The 15,376-nt window shown below is 41.3% G+C and overlaps 1 protein-coding gene across 1 annotated transcript in view; it reads right to left on the reverse strand.

The window, feature by feature from the left end:
- Positions 1 to 1,009: 1,009 nt before the first annotated feature.
- Positions 1,010 to 15,376, reverse strand: part of LOC142160707 (pancreatic lipase-related protein 2-like) — a 28,710-nt gene continuing 14,343 nt past the window's right edge. Inside the window, exons 4-13 of the mRNA XM_075215585.1 lie at positions 9,995 to 10,120; positions 8,241 to 8,381; positions 7,391 to 7,499; positions 5,596 to 5,706; positions 5,409 to 5,513; positions 5,102 to 5,220; positions 3,336 to 3,459; positions 2,461 to 2,572; positions 1,603 to 1,770; positions 1,010 to 1,441 (exon numbers count right to left, since the gene is read on the reverse strand). Of these exons, the coding sequence (XP_075071686.1) occupies positions 1,321 to 1,441; positions 1,603 to 1,770; positions 2,461 to 2,572; positions 3,336 to 3,459; positions 5,102 to 5,220; positions 5,409 to 5,513; positions 5,596 to 5,706; positions 7,391 to 7,499; positions 8,241 to 8,381; positions 9,995 to 10,120 (1,236 nt within the window). The 3' untranslated portion in view covers positions 1,010 to 1,320. The remainder of the gene's footprint in view (positions 1,442 to 1,602; positions 1,771 to 2,460; positions 2,573 to 3,335; positions 3,460 to 5,101; positions 5,221 to 5,408; positions 5,514 to 5,595; positions 5,707 to 7,390; positions 7,500 to 8,240; positions 8,382 to 9,994; positions 10,121 to 15,376) is intronic.

Raw genomic sequence — 15,376 nt, forward strand, 5'->3', positions numbered from 1 at the left:
TACTATCTCCACGATCTGTAATACTATAGATCTTAAGGACTCTATGTGGACGATGGTGGGCTCACCGGGACCGCTGGCCTGAAGAACACACAGCACCATGACCACACAGATATCTTACATATAGGGACCAGTGACTGTATATAAACATATATATTTATATTAATGTTGTTTGGGATAAAAAACCTATGAGGAATTTGGTCTGACTTTTTTTGTGTAGTATCAAACTCTGAACTGTGGGAACCTCACTTCTTACTAATCTATTGCAATATCTCTGAAGCTGCTGGAGTGTTATAATATTATAGGTATTGTGCTTTAACGGTGACTTGATTGAGATTATTTACATATATTGTGAGCTGTTGATACACTTGTGAAGTCAAAGTGAAGTAATTCCATAATAAGAACACAATTTTGGGTTGCCCGTCCTTGCTACCTGTGTCCTTATTGTGCATCGTGGGTGAGACAACCAGAGGTTTTCCTGGGTCTACACCGGTGGCTTCAAGAAGAGGGGGACAATACAGACAGGGGGGGGGGGCACTGAAGACGGCAGTGTTTGTTCATCACTTTATGCCCACTGGGTACCACCACCCCGGGGTTTACATTACATTCTGTACTGGAATATAGGAACTGTTTAATGTGACATTAAGGTTTATACTGACAGCAACGGATCTTCAAGCAGTTGGGGGATCTGATCAGTGGATGAACGTGACGCTTGTAGACTGATATTGTATTTATCTAACAGGTAAATATTCATAAATCATTCAATATTAGTTCTATAACTGTGTCCTATAAGGCTCACACATGCACTCGACTAAGCAACTTACCCCGGGGAATCAGTATAATAACTCTCCACTCTGGGCGAGTAGATGCACTGGTGCAAAACCTAGGTCTTTAGTGGTGCACATCATTAATGACCTATCACCAGTAAAAGCGGGCACACTAGCACAAAAGTAGGGACTGGATGGCACGAAACAGCCTTTGTACATTCATTAATGAGCCTTTCTGTTTTTAGCTTAAAATCAAAACAATATATTTTTTATTGAATTGTCTGGTTTATAAAAAGAGCATCTTTCATCCTATTTGTCACGCCTGAAGATCTGTCTGTACCCAGACTGGGTAGTGTCCAGGGGCAGACAGGGGTGGGCGACAGGGGGGCACCCGGCCCAGTCCCATTGAGGACTACCTTGGGCTAGGTCACTGGGCCACGGGCATTTTTTTCATTTAAAATGTTGAATCTTGTCCCCAGAGCGTGTTATGTAGCGGGTGCAGGTGGGGGACGGTTTATGAAGGAATCCAGCGTTCTGCGTGTCGGTGATGATTTGGCTACAAATATTCAACTTGGGATCCGGAGTTGGGGCACAGGTAGGCGACAGGCCGGTCCTTGCAGGGGCCCAGAGACTGCACAACGTTCTTGCTGACAGTTCCAGTTGTACAGAATGAAGATCTGTGGGAAGAAAGCAGAATTCAGCGTCCATCTCACATCATGGAAGTAAAGAGCTTTATTCAGACAGAAAGATCAGAGCAGTTTATTTGCCTCTGTTACAGTTTTACACTTTCCCCTTTGTTTTGCTGAGTATTATAAATACAATATTATAAGATACTTACATGGTTCCGTCTTCCCCTGCCTGTAACTCTATTCTCTCTGCCCCCAACTGGAAACAATAGAAGTTCAGCAGAAGCGGAGTCCAGCGGAAATTCACAGAACTAACGTCATCCAACTTAACATCCGAATCAATAAATCCAAAGTGAGTGTTACCAGGAAGGAAATTACCCCTAGATAAAGACAAATGTCATCATGAATAAAGGATCCGCCTGGGGAATGCAGTGTGAGCTGCCATACAAGTGTCTGACGGAGGTCGGTCTCGCCATATGAAAGGTCTAATGCTATGATTGGCTACAAGTTGGACTAGTCCTTTGATTGTTCTAATGATCTGATTGGTTATAAGTTATTCTTGTTATCATTTATTTATATAGCACCATCATATTCCACTAAGCAGTAAGTATCAGGGAGACACATTTGAACAATAAATTACATTAAATGACACAACTGGAGAATCGCAGACACAGAGAACAAATATCAGGTTTGAGGATAACACTACGGTGGGAGCACAAGAACGAGACATATAGGAAACAGCTAAGATATATTCAGAGATGGTCACTACTAGACTGGGTGAGGGTCTCTGATACAGGGGGCACCGCTGGATATCATAAGCAAAGAAATGGTGCTGAAAACCATCTGATGGTTCTATGAAGAGGAGATAAGAAGGGGACTCATTACTGTCTCTGGTGCAGCCTCAACCTGATACATGAAGTGGGAGGTGGGGGGGGGGGGGGGGGGGGTACTGGCTACAAGGAAACATTGAGAGATTGTTGGTTGACGTACGATCCGATCCGTGATGGTCTCTATATCTCCCCCCATATTTAACACACACTGTTTGAGCTTAGTGTTACATTGTAACTTACTGCACAACCTCATACTCTGTTGTACGGACTCCGTTACCAAACAGGGCTATAAAGATTTGTCCCGAAATCATACATTCTCCACATAAAGAAAGATACAATTTATACCTATAACCTAAAATAAGAAAGAAGAAAATGTGATTGGTTTTGTCAGTTATACAAAGTAGAAGGTTCTATAAAATAGTCAACTATAATCATACAGACCACGTGACCGGGGGTAACTATAATCATACAGACCATGTGACCGGGGGTAACTATAATCATACAGACCACGTGACCAGGGGTAACTATAGCCCTACAGACCATGTGACCGGGGGTGTAACTAAAGCCCTACAGACCATGTGACCGGGGGTGTAACTAAAGCCCTACAGACCATGTGACCGGGGGTGTAACTAAAGCCCTACAGACCACGTGACCGGGGGTGTAACTAAAGCCCTACAGACCACGTGACCGGGGGTGTAACTAAAGCCCTACAGACCATGTGACCGGGGGTAACTAAAGCCCTACAGACCATGTGACCAGGGGTAACTATAGCCCTACAGACCATGTGACCAGGGGTAACTATACACATACTGACCACCTGACCAGGGGTAACTAAAGCCATATGGACCATGTGACCGGGGGTAACTATATGTGTGTATGTAATGGTAGAAGTAAGTAGTGCAGCATACAGCAGCCAATCATATTCCCACATTTTCTTATATAGATTAAATAAAATATAGAAGAAAAGCAAAGATAAGTTGGTTGCTCTGAGCTACGGCACCTTCCATACATCATCCTATACAGCATCTCCCATTACATTGATAAGACAACTAATTAACCACACATCACCTAACACTGTACTGTGACACTGAGGCTTCTATTCCACAAATATTTACTTGAGAAGTGGTTGATTCCCCCAGTGTTTAAATAGAAGGTTTGACGATCAGTGATGCTGTATGATGCTTCTGAGTAATACCCCATCGAAGGGCATCCACCAGCTGGGCAAGGGAAACAGGAGCCCTGGAGAAGATACGTAGATGCCAATCACTATACACAGAGAGTCCGGGTAACTGAGCAGAGTATAATATGGTTTAGAGTATTACATAAAAATCTACATACATACATACATACATACATACTGTACATACATACTGTACATACATACATACATACATACTGTACATACATACATACATACATACATACTGTCCATACATACATACATACATACATACTGTACATACATACATACATACATACTGTCCATACATACATACATACATACATACTGTACATACATACATACATACATACATACAGTACATACATACATACATACTATACATACATACTGTACATACATACATACATACATACAGTACATACATACTGTACGTACATACATACATACAGTACATACATACTGTACATACTGTACATACATACTGTACATGCATACATACATACTGTACATACATACTGTACATACATACTGTACATACATACATACATACAGTACATACATACTGTACATACATACATACATACTGTACATACATACTGTACATACATACAGTACATACATACTGTACATACATACATACAGTACATACATACATACATACATACTGTACATACATACATACATACAGTACATACATACTGTACATACATACATACATACATACTGTACATACATACTGTACCTGCATACATACATACATACATACTGTACATACATACATACAGTACATACATACTGTACATACATACATACAGTACATACATACTGTACATACATACTGTACATACATACATACTGTACATACATACTGTACATACATACAGTACATACATACTGTACATACATACATACATACAAACATACAGTACATACATACATACATACTGTACATACACATATTGGGCAGGAACATTTATTAAACATCTACATTTTTACTTAGTAAAATTTACATAGATTGGGGGTATTTAGTAATCACTTGTGACCATTAAGAGATCATTTACCCATATGGGCAACTTGTGCCTCACAGTGCTGGGGTTGTGAGTTTGATTCTCGACAATGGCCTTATCTGTGTGGAGTCTGTATGTTCTCCCTGTGTTTGTGTGGGTTTCCTCCGGGTGCTCCGGTTTCCTCCCACACTCCAAAAACATACTGGTAGGTTAATTGACTACTATTAAATTGACCCTAGTTTCTCTCTCTCTCTATTTGTGTGCGTGTCTGTATGTGTCTATATGTTAGAGAATTTAGACTGTAAGCTGCAATGGGACAGGGACTGATGTGAGTGAGTTCTCTGTACAGCGTGGTGGAATTAGTGGCGCTATATAATTAACTGGTGATGATGATGATATAGGAATCATTTATCCATATATAGGGATCATATATGCAGCCTTTACACATGTATAGCAGCCATTAATGGTCTCTCTAGCCACTAGCTATCAATCACCTCCGTGTGCATCCCACGGCCATATATTCTGCCCAATTATTTCTTGACTCTCCCTCTGCCTAATGCATTGACTTTGTAGCATCAGGCCAACTGCACCTTCTGCCCTGGTCCATACATTCATTTTCCTAACCAAACAATTTTCCCCAACCTGCCCCTTCATTAATGTCTGTCTCACCGAGAAGAGAACAGTAACTTACTTTTGTGAACATGTCATAGCTTGAACAAGGATAACTAAGGAAGCCCCGGGGGTTTCTGACGCTCTCCGTGAAGTACTTGAGAGGTCGGAGGTGATTACACGCCACAGCTTCAATTAGTGCTACGGAGACAAAACACCACAACACATTGGGTGTCAGGTTGTTAATCACACAACCACCTGCAATGGGATGATGACCCCTTAGAGGTTAGTGCACCCTAGAGAGAGTCTCCCAGGCGAGAGAAACACAACTTGTGCCAGTTATAAGATGAATAAAACTTTGAGTAATGTGATATAAGATGAATCTGTACCGTTCATGTTAGCAATGGAGCTAAACTTGTTCCCACATCCAGTCATGTGGACGCCTCCGTTTGGATAAAAGTCAAAGTGTCCCACTGGTTTTACTATACCTAAACCTTCATGAAGGAAATGGGACAACATTAATGTGCGATGATGGAAACTGTTTCCTTACAGAGCTTTGTGGATCTGTATTATTACCAATAAGTGGGTTAGTGTCAGTGTGGATCACATCAACAAAAGCAGCATCAGATGGATCCAGGGAGACTTCATCAGGAGTGTTCTCGAAATGCAGCCGAGCTGGGTCCAGACCTGGAGGAATCACACAAATATGTATTTCCATCTAATACTCCAATTTCCCTCCAGCCACAACTTTCAGGTAACTATTAGGTATTGCTATATGAATTAAGTGTTAGTCTTGTCAATTATCAGGTGGTGTGCGGCGTAGACATCCTCTCAGTGATATCACTAAAGGCAGAAGAGTGTGGACTTTTATATAACAACTCTGGGTGTCATTCAATCGAATTGAGAAGCTGTCCCCTCCTGCACTTCCTCCAGCATATAGATTATACTATATAAGTGTTCTCTGTAATTGCCACTGTATCACTTTTATTTATTTATTTATTTAATGTTTATTCTATTTATGTCATATGTCATTTATTGTATGTTTTATTATATCCAAAGTGTTTTTTATGTTAAATCTAAAATTTAATAAGTTTATCTATGTTGTGTTAACAAATCCAAAAGCCTTTTAAAAAGAGAAGTATTAGCTTGTGTGTTAACCCTTTGGGGGCGATTAAATTCGGCCACGTTAGTGTAGGAATATCGCGGCGCTAATTGTATTACCGTTAATACAGTAATTTTAACCCAGATTTTTGCTCACGACCCAGAGGACTGCGAGCTAAAACTACCGTACTGACGGTAAGAATGTGCCCTAATACCGTATTAACTGTGATACTTTCAGCAATAACGAAGCCAATTGAATTCCCCCCTTTGATTGCTACGGTATGAAGTGTTAACCCCTTTGATTAACAAAGAGCATAGCGTGTGCATAGTATGTGCATAGCGTGTGCATAGTGTGTGCATAGTGTGAGCATAGTATGTGCATAGCGTGTGCATAGTGTGTGCATAGTGTGTGCATAGTGTGAGCATAGTGTGTGCATAGTGTGAGCATAGTGTGAGCATAGTGTGTGCATAGCGTGTGCATAGTGTGTGCATAGTGTGTGCATAGTGTGAGCATAGTGTGTGCATAGCGTGTGCATAGTGTGTGCATAGTGTGAGCATAGTGTGTGCATAGTGTGAGCATAGTGTGAGCATAGTGTGAGCATAGTGTGTGCATAGTGTGAGCATAATGTGTGCATAGTGTGAGCATAGTGTGAGCATAGCGTGTGCATAGTGTGTGCATAGTGTGAGCATAGTGTGTGCATAGTGTGTGCATAGTGTGTGCATAGTGTGAGCATAGTGTGAGCATAGTGTGTGCATAGTGTGTGCATAGTGTGTGCATAGTGTGTGCATAGTGTGTGCATAGTGTGTGTATAGTGTGTGCATAGTGTGAGCATAGTGTGTGCATAGCGTGTGCATAGTGTGTGCATAGTGTGTGCATAGTGTGTGTATAGTGTGTGCATAGTGTGTGCATAGTGTGTGCATAGTGTGTGCATAGCGTGTGCATAGTGTGTGCATAGCGTGTGCATAGTGTGTGCATAGTGTGTGTATAGTGTGTGCATAGTGTGAGCATAGTGTGTGCATAGCGTGTGCATAGTGTGTGCATAGTGTGTGCATAGTGTGAGCATAGTGTGAGCATAGTGTGTGCATAGTGTGTGTATAGTGTGTGCATAGTGTGTGCATAGTGTGAGCCAGCATGTACATTAATGTGACAGTAACGCCAGCGAGGGCATCCATGACCATTGTATGATAACGTAATCATTTATCATAGTCCTGCAACAAATCTTTATGTCTGAGTGACACAGGTATCACCTACCTGTGATATTCTACCTACCTGTGATTCTCCTAATTCCAAGGTGTCTCTTCCCGGCTTCTGCGGCCACCTGAGCTCCCAGACTGTGCCCAATTATGTGAACGTTTGCTGGAGAATATCCCAGCTCTTCCTAGAGACAGATATATGAATATAAAGGTGCGTTTCATACAGAAATATAATCCAGATAAACTGCAAACATTAATATAGTCACCAACATGTGAATAACATTCCTGCTGCTCACAACTAATACTGATAACTGCAGCGTAAGAGGAAATATAAATATATATATATAGGAGCCTCACGTGCTGCTCTTCCCTCATCTTCTCTATGATTTGTTCAGCAATATAAGTGAATGAGCTCAGCTGATATTTGCTATGCAGAGAGCCAGAGCCGCTTATTATCCTAGAGTCAGATCACCCATTAGGTAACGTTGGCTCCTGCCTACGGCCCAGTAGAGATTGACAGGGCCCAAGTTACTGTAACCCATTTTTATGTGAGTTTTCTTCGGGGATAATATAACATACATGGGGGCACCGTGCTGTCTATGATGACAACTAATCCGATGCTGTCTTATATATAATGCTACAATATCAAACCTGCCAGAAATGTGAGAACAGCTCAGGTTGTGACAGATATATTTTGATAATAAGTAATGTAGTTATGGTGCAGGGGGGGGGGCTCAGAAATATGTTACTTAGATTAAGTAGTGAAAGGACTTTAATAACCATGGTCTGAATTAGTGGTAATAATGGTTACAGAGAGGAGATGATGACGGAAGCTGGAATAGTCCAGATACTGACATAAGTCTCTACCACTATCTGCCGTACTGGATCATACAACCTTCTTCTACACACACATTATCTACCCTCACCTGCCATCTCCGCAGCAGATAGGCCATCTCCGCTCCCACGACACGGATGTTGCTGGTGGCATCTGGGTATTGGAATAAGTTCCCTGAGCCTTGATGCCAGTCCACCCCGACGCAGTTCACATCTTCTGCCAGTAGAATCTCCTGTAGATACACGGACTATGAGAGACGACAAATACGGCAGGTATATTGGTCCATAGTGATTGGTGTGTAACCATCGCGAGTCAGGACATTGGAAGAGACGTACTGATGCCAGGTAAGTTATATTGTCTGGCAGCACTATAGAAGGGACCCCTAAGGGCGCTCCTCCTACACCCCTGGCTGGTGGGCGTGGGGTAATAATAAAAATAAATAAACAGTAATAATAAACCATTTTGTCCGTGGTGTATTACAGGTCCCAATAAGCCCAGGCTGCCTTTATCTGTTTGGGCATGCTGGTGATTGTAGTACTACCAGGGACTTCCTTCTTCTCAAAGCAAAAAACTCAAACCGATCCAGGGAATTCCGTCTTGTCCATGAAAGAAACCAAAATAAATCCAGAGACTATCTGCTTTTCAAAACAAAATACCCAAATAGATCCACAGGATCCTTGCTTGTCAAAAAAAACCATTTCCAATGACGCTTAACTAGCTCCTCACATGAAGAGCTCTCATCGCATAATGAGCTAAGTACACTGCTGGGGCTATTTATAATATGGGGATTTCCTACGACCTCAGTGCTCAGGACATATGTAATTCATAATAGATATAATTACAGTATTCACTGCTGCAATGCTTATCTACTACAGGAAAACTTCATGACCCCAGCACAGCACTGGGATCATGAGTTCAACTTCCGACCATGGCCTTATCTGTGTGGAGTTTGTATGTTCTCCCCGTGTTTGTGTGGGTTTCCTCCGGACGCTCCGGTTTCCTCCCACACTCCAAAAACATACTGGTAGGTTAATTGACTGCTATTAAATTGATCTTAGTCTGTGTGTGTGTTGGGGAATTTAGACTGTAAGCTCTTATAGGGCAGGGACTGATGTGAGTGAGTTCTCTGTACATCGCTGTGGTATTAGTGGCGCTATATAAATAAACAAATGATGATAATGTTTAGATTTTAAATGGTTATTTTTTCCTTCCCCAGCTAGAGGCATCACGATAACCCACCTCGTACAGATCGGAGTCTGTAAAGAGAGAAGGAATAAATCTTCTATATATAAAGGTGTCTCATTGCCCAGAGCAGACACCGTCCCCGGTATCCTTACTGCTCTTTTTAAGAAACAAATGAAAACATTAATATATTCAGGGCTGACACAGAGTCTACAAACACATCTATAAGAAAATATTACACATCCACGAACATCTTTAGTTGGATCGTTCCCTTGACCTCTAAAGCAATTAGTGATATTTTGAGAATCATTTCCCAGTTTCTCACAGCTTTCTACTTAGCACTGAAGACTTTTCAATGCTTGTAAACAAATGGCAGCTAAACAGAAGGTGTGTGCGGCACTGGAGGGGTGTTTTTAGGGGAGAAGCGATGGGCGAGTCACAGGGGGACACCCCCTACTCCTGGGCCCCACTAATCTCCTAAAACACCCCAGGCAGAGGTCTGGGCAGGGGGCAATAAGCAATATAATAAAACACATCAATGTATGTAATTACAGAGAGGGGCGATAAGAGAAACCAGATCACTGTCATCTGGGATAATAAAACCAATATTTAGCAGGTTCTCCCCGTCTCTAGATGTCAGGATTCAGGTATATAGCGACTTACACGGCACAAGACGGGCACCCAGTTATCTTCCGCTCTGTCGTTCAGCCCATGTACGATAAAACACGTCTTTCTGGATGTCAGGAATAATGAAGCTTTAACGTTCATTAAATCCCTCGCATGGAATTCCTAGAGAACAAGATTCAAGTTAATCTTTATTTTTTTTATCTCAAGAGACATAAAATGTCAGATTATGGAGACTATTCCTGCAATCATCATCATCATCATCATCATCATCATCATCATCATCATCATCATCATCAGATAAATCCTCACATAAGTCATGACATAAATCATTAGATAGATTATCACATACATCTTGCATTTACAAAATTATTGTTATTAACCCTTCATTAGGCCCCAACCAGCCAGTCCCTGTTAGTTTTCTGTTGTAGTAAAGAATGGATATTATATTATATATCTTTCTAGTCCTCCCCATACAGAAGTAGGTCGTCCACACATATATCCTGCAATAATCCTTCAGCCCTTTAATAACCGGAGGTGTTACATCCCTCATTGACCAGACCCATTTTCATGTACCTGGATTATATGAGATTTATCAGGAATTCAGAGATTGTTCTCTTAGGATAACAAATCAAAATAAATATTTTTGTTTTACTTTTGTAGAAACGCAGCCACCCCGTCGTTTACCAGGAACATTCATATGTCAGATTACCTGACCGTTAGATACCGGGGGTCTGTTTATCACAACTTATTTTATTCTGTGAGGAGTCTCAGCGCTCAGCTGACCAGTCTGGGATCAATCTGCCTGAGCGCAACTTGGACTTTCAGTTACAGATTCAATTAAAAAAATAGTTTTTTTAAAAAGAAAAATGTAAAAAAATAAAATAAAAAAATAAACTTTATTTAAAAAAAAAAAAGAAAAATTCTTAATTTTAATAATAAAACCTTTTATTTTATTTGTTGTCACTCTGAGATAGCGATAAGGATCCGGAGTACATGGTCAGTACTTGTATCACTGCTGTACATGATAATTAGACATCTCCATCCTTAGCATGGGAAAGTTTAGCCGTCGGTCCTGGTAGTGATACGGGGGCTTTAATAAGTAAGGATAAACCCTAAATCTGACACTGCAGTTTACAATGGATTAGGGGCCTTTATCCTTTAATAAACATTGTCTCCATATTGTTCATTATTAGAATGTTACCTTTTTTTTTGTTTCCACCATATCTGTAACTTTGCAGCATTTACCATGTGCAGCCGGTGACATCTAGAGGCTGTTCTTGGTTACTACATGTTTCTATTATTGTGATGTCTGTGGATATTTATCAAAGGACTATGACTTCTCTTTACTAACACACAATAATAGGCCCATCTACAGCTATGATGTATTATAACCAGATGCTACTGGCCCGGGGTGGTAAGAGGTAAATCACCCCAACGCCGGGCCATTCGGGGGTATCTGCTCATGTGCAGTGCAGATTTGGGCTTTCAGCTCCTCTTCTTAGAATACAAATAATTAAAAAAAGAAACGTATAAAAAAACTAAAATAAAACTATTTTACAATAATTCCCAATTGGCTTTATTTTAATAATATGGCATTTATTACTGATTTTCTTCTGTTATCGCTGATCCTTGTTTAATAGGCTTCCTGATGCATGGGATTGGAAAGCTTTCGCTGGTGAGCCCGGTAGGACCCTTTGTTGTATAGGGCAAAGCTCTAATCCGGGAGAAAATAATAAGAATAATAAATCAAACCCTAAGAACACCAATAAAATAATCAAACAAAACAATCTATTACCACTGGCAATAACCGCGCTAAGTATCACCGGCTGCCAGACTGATGACAGACTCTCCCATGGATAAAAGTGCCGCAGTTCTTGCACCAGCACGACAACGGATACCGGTTATGTTGTGTTAGGAAATTATCTAAGTTACATATTATATATAAATGTGTTTGTGTTTTCTTTAAATACTTTGTGACTGGATCACTTATAAATAACTTATGGTATATATTTATTTAAAGGAAATAGCTCAGGGCACTTATTTATATAATTTCATATGCACTTATTTTTTATATTGTGTATATTTTGATATAGGAGCTCCTTATTTCTGAGACCAGGGGAGAAAATTATTTTTTTCTGTTTTAACCTTGCTAGAGGAAATGCATTATTTCTGATGTATATATCTGATACAATAAGCCTTTGTTTAGAAAGTCTTTTGTAAATTTTGGTGTAAGGAAATGCCTTGTTTGGGGTTTGCAACTTTTCTTTGCAGGAAATGTGTATTCTGCAACTGTTGGAAGAAAGTACCCATGCTAATCTCATGTTGATTAAACCTTTTGATGTGACTGTCCAATATCCCTTAAGGGAAAGGGGTAATTAGACTTGCTGTCAGATGTCCCCTGTAAGATGCAGGAAATCACAGCAAGGTTTTAGGATAGCATAGATAAGCGTAAATATTGTTAGCTTTGCAATGCCTGTAAATCCATGTTTGGATAAACAAAGGGCATCCTGATTCTAAAATTAGCCTGTGAGGCTGTGTCTAAAACTGTATAAAAAGAGAGCCATTGTACATTGAAATGTATCATTCTGATGTTCCATCTGACCTGACCACTGATACCTTTAATCAGTGGAACTGTCCTTGTCAGGACACTTGAGCAAAATAAACATCACTCAGCTTCAAGACCCTGCTTGAAAACTTCTTCAATATCGCTGTAATCCTGTGACCTACAGATTAGACCCTAAATCTAATCCGTTTCTGGCTGTTCTGAGGTTTGGACCTAGCTCCTAGTACCACCGCTCTGCCCACTACCCAGCAGCTCTGGTCAGTGTGATAGGCCAGGGGGATCCATCCACAGCACCCTGATCCATAGTCAGCGGTCAGGGGCACCAGCCCAAGTGTACCAGCACGGGAGTACACTAACAGCAACAGTTACCCAGAAGGAACGTGGTTCTGGATGCCATAAAAGGAGTCCAGTGGTGGCAGCAGGCTCCTCCCACTGCGGCAGGAGGGATAACGAAAGGGGACGATGGCAAAGTAAGCCCAGCCGGTTCCCAGCAACAACAGACAGGGGGGCATAGGTGGTCCATCCTGTCACATACTTCATTATCATTTTTTTTCATTTTGCCAAATCTGAGCCAGTGATCTGGTTTAAGCTTTTGCACAGACACTGACTCTGCAAAGCGATAAGTATCCGTTATCCCTTAAATTATGACCTTTTGCTGCAGTGACACAAAATATGGGTTTATTGAGAGAGACGTTGGCATCAAAAAAATATCTTTGGTTAAAAATATGACATATTTTGTATCTCAGGGAGAAGAGTTTATGTCGGAGAATATTTACAACATGTTTTTTAAAATAGCAACTTTTTTACAGTTGGCGCCTGGACTAGTGAACAGGTGCTGGAGGGTGGGTACGGTTACAGCGATCCTGGCATTGAAGAGATGTAACACAGTGATAATTAGAAGAGGTCCCTTCAGTGATCTGTCTCCGACTTAGAGCCAGGTGTGTGTGTGAACAGCCGGCAGAAGAACAATTAACCCCAAACAATGAGCTGTTGGATTGTGCCAGTTCCCTATAAAAACAGAACAAACATTGAACTATTTTCCTGAACGTCAGCTCTGCTGTCTTCTCCAACAGAGGAAAATTAATTTGCAAAACAGGTTTTTCTTCTTCATCTGCTGTGCACACAAATTATAGGGTCGGAACTTATGATTTAATGCAGCGATGGAGTGGGATTTTATTTAGCTGAGATCCGAAATGTCAGTGTGTCATTGTTCTCCTAACTGAGGTGTCAGTGTGTCATTATTCTGGGACCCCAAGTGTCAGTGTGTCATTGTTCTTCGGGCCGAGGTGTCAGTGTGTCATTGTTCTCCGGACAGAGGTGTCAGTGTGTCATTATTCTGGGACCCCAAGTGTCAGTGTGTCATTGTTCTGGGTCCCCAAGTGTCAGTGTGTCATTGTTCTGGGTACCCAAGTGTCAGTGTGTCATTGTTCTGCAACCACAATGTTAAGGGCAGAGTAGCGTGAGCTCCTCAACTGCTAGAACCGTTTCGCGTTCATCTTTAGCAGCCCCCATTCCACAGTGCTCAGTTGCCCCCAGGACTTAGCCTCTGGTAGTAGCAGTTGTTGACTTAGCACCTGCCCGGTGGAGAGGACAGAACACAGTAGGTGGTAATGAGAAACCAGGATATATTAGCAGAACTCTGAGACAGACAGGCAAGGGTTAATGCACAGTAGTCTGTCTCTTGTCTGATGGAGTGGACAGCTCCCAGTAACAGGTAGGGAGCAACCAGAATGTATTTGGCAGAACTCACAGTGAGATAGGAAGGAATCAGGAGTAGAGAAGATAGCGGAATCCTTTAAACAAACCAGGGGTTAGGGAGGGTAGAGATATGAGAGCAAATCTGTTTAACAAAGGCAAGAGTGAGAAGTGGAGAAGACAGAAATTCCTATAAACAACAGTCCGCGTCAAACACTGATAGCAGAAGAGGTCAGGATACAATGCACATTAGGTCAATTAGAAACTATCACTAGCATTGGTATGCTGCCATGAAGAGGTTTATAAAGGCAGCAGCACCAAATATAACTGCAGGATGTGGTAGGTGATTGCACACCTGAGGTTGCCAGACTGAGAGCTGAGTGATGCTTGTAACTATTTACCTAGCAAGCAGCTGAATCAGTGATCTGTAGGAATGATCTTACACATAGTAGTAGCGGTAACTGCACAGATGATAGATCAAACAAACAGGAGAGATCCCATTTCTTGACACAATCTGTTATTATTTTTGTGAAATTGGGGGAGACCCCATGCATCCCCCTCATTTTGCGGTAACCAGCACTAGCCTGGCAGCTCTAGGGTTAATAATGTTTAGAGGGGGCCCCACACTTTAAAAAAAAAAAAAATCTAATTTAAACACAGTTAGAGCCGGCTGGCCACAGGCTATTACAGGCCGAGTCATTAAGGGGCGCAAAGAATAAAAAATGAGTAACTTTGCACCTCGGCAAAACCATGTTGCATTGGAGGGGGAGGTAAATTTATAATGTGGGGACAGATTTATAGTTAGGATAGGACATGTCCTAGATCAACTTCAATTTCAGTATAAAAATAAAGCTATAATGTATTTGTGTCCTACATGAAAAAACAGCCAGTATTTATCTTATGTGCAAAATAATAAACTAATATCCACCCCTTGTATTGTAACATGGTTTGTCCATTTTTTAGCCTTACTCTCCTTACTGACTCAGCGCCTGTGTAGTAGAGGAGAGAGTGAGCGGCCAAATTCAACAGGCCGCAGGGGCTTGATGAATTCATGCGCACGTAAAGCTGAAATCCATGCGGGAAATAGCGCGGATTGCGCTCAGATTGCGCTCAGATTGTGCTCAGATTGCGCTCAGATTGCGCTCAGATTGCGCTCAGAT

This window comes from Mixophyes fleayi, chromosome 6 (genome assembly GCF_038048845.1).
Source record: "Mixophyes fleayi isolate aMixFle1 chromosome 6, aMixFle1.hap1, whole genome shotgun sequence".
NCBI lineage: Eukaryota > Metazoa > Chordata > Amphibia > Anura > Limnodynastidae > Mixophyes > Mixophyes fleayi.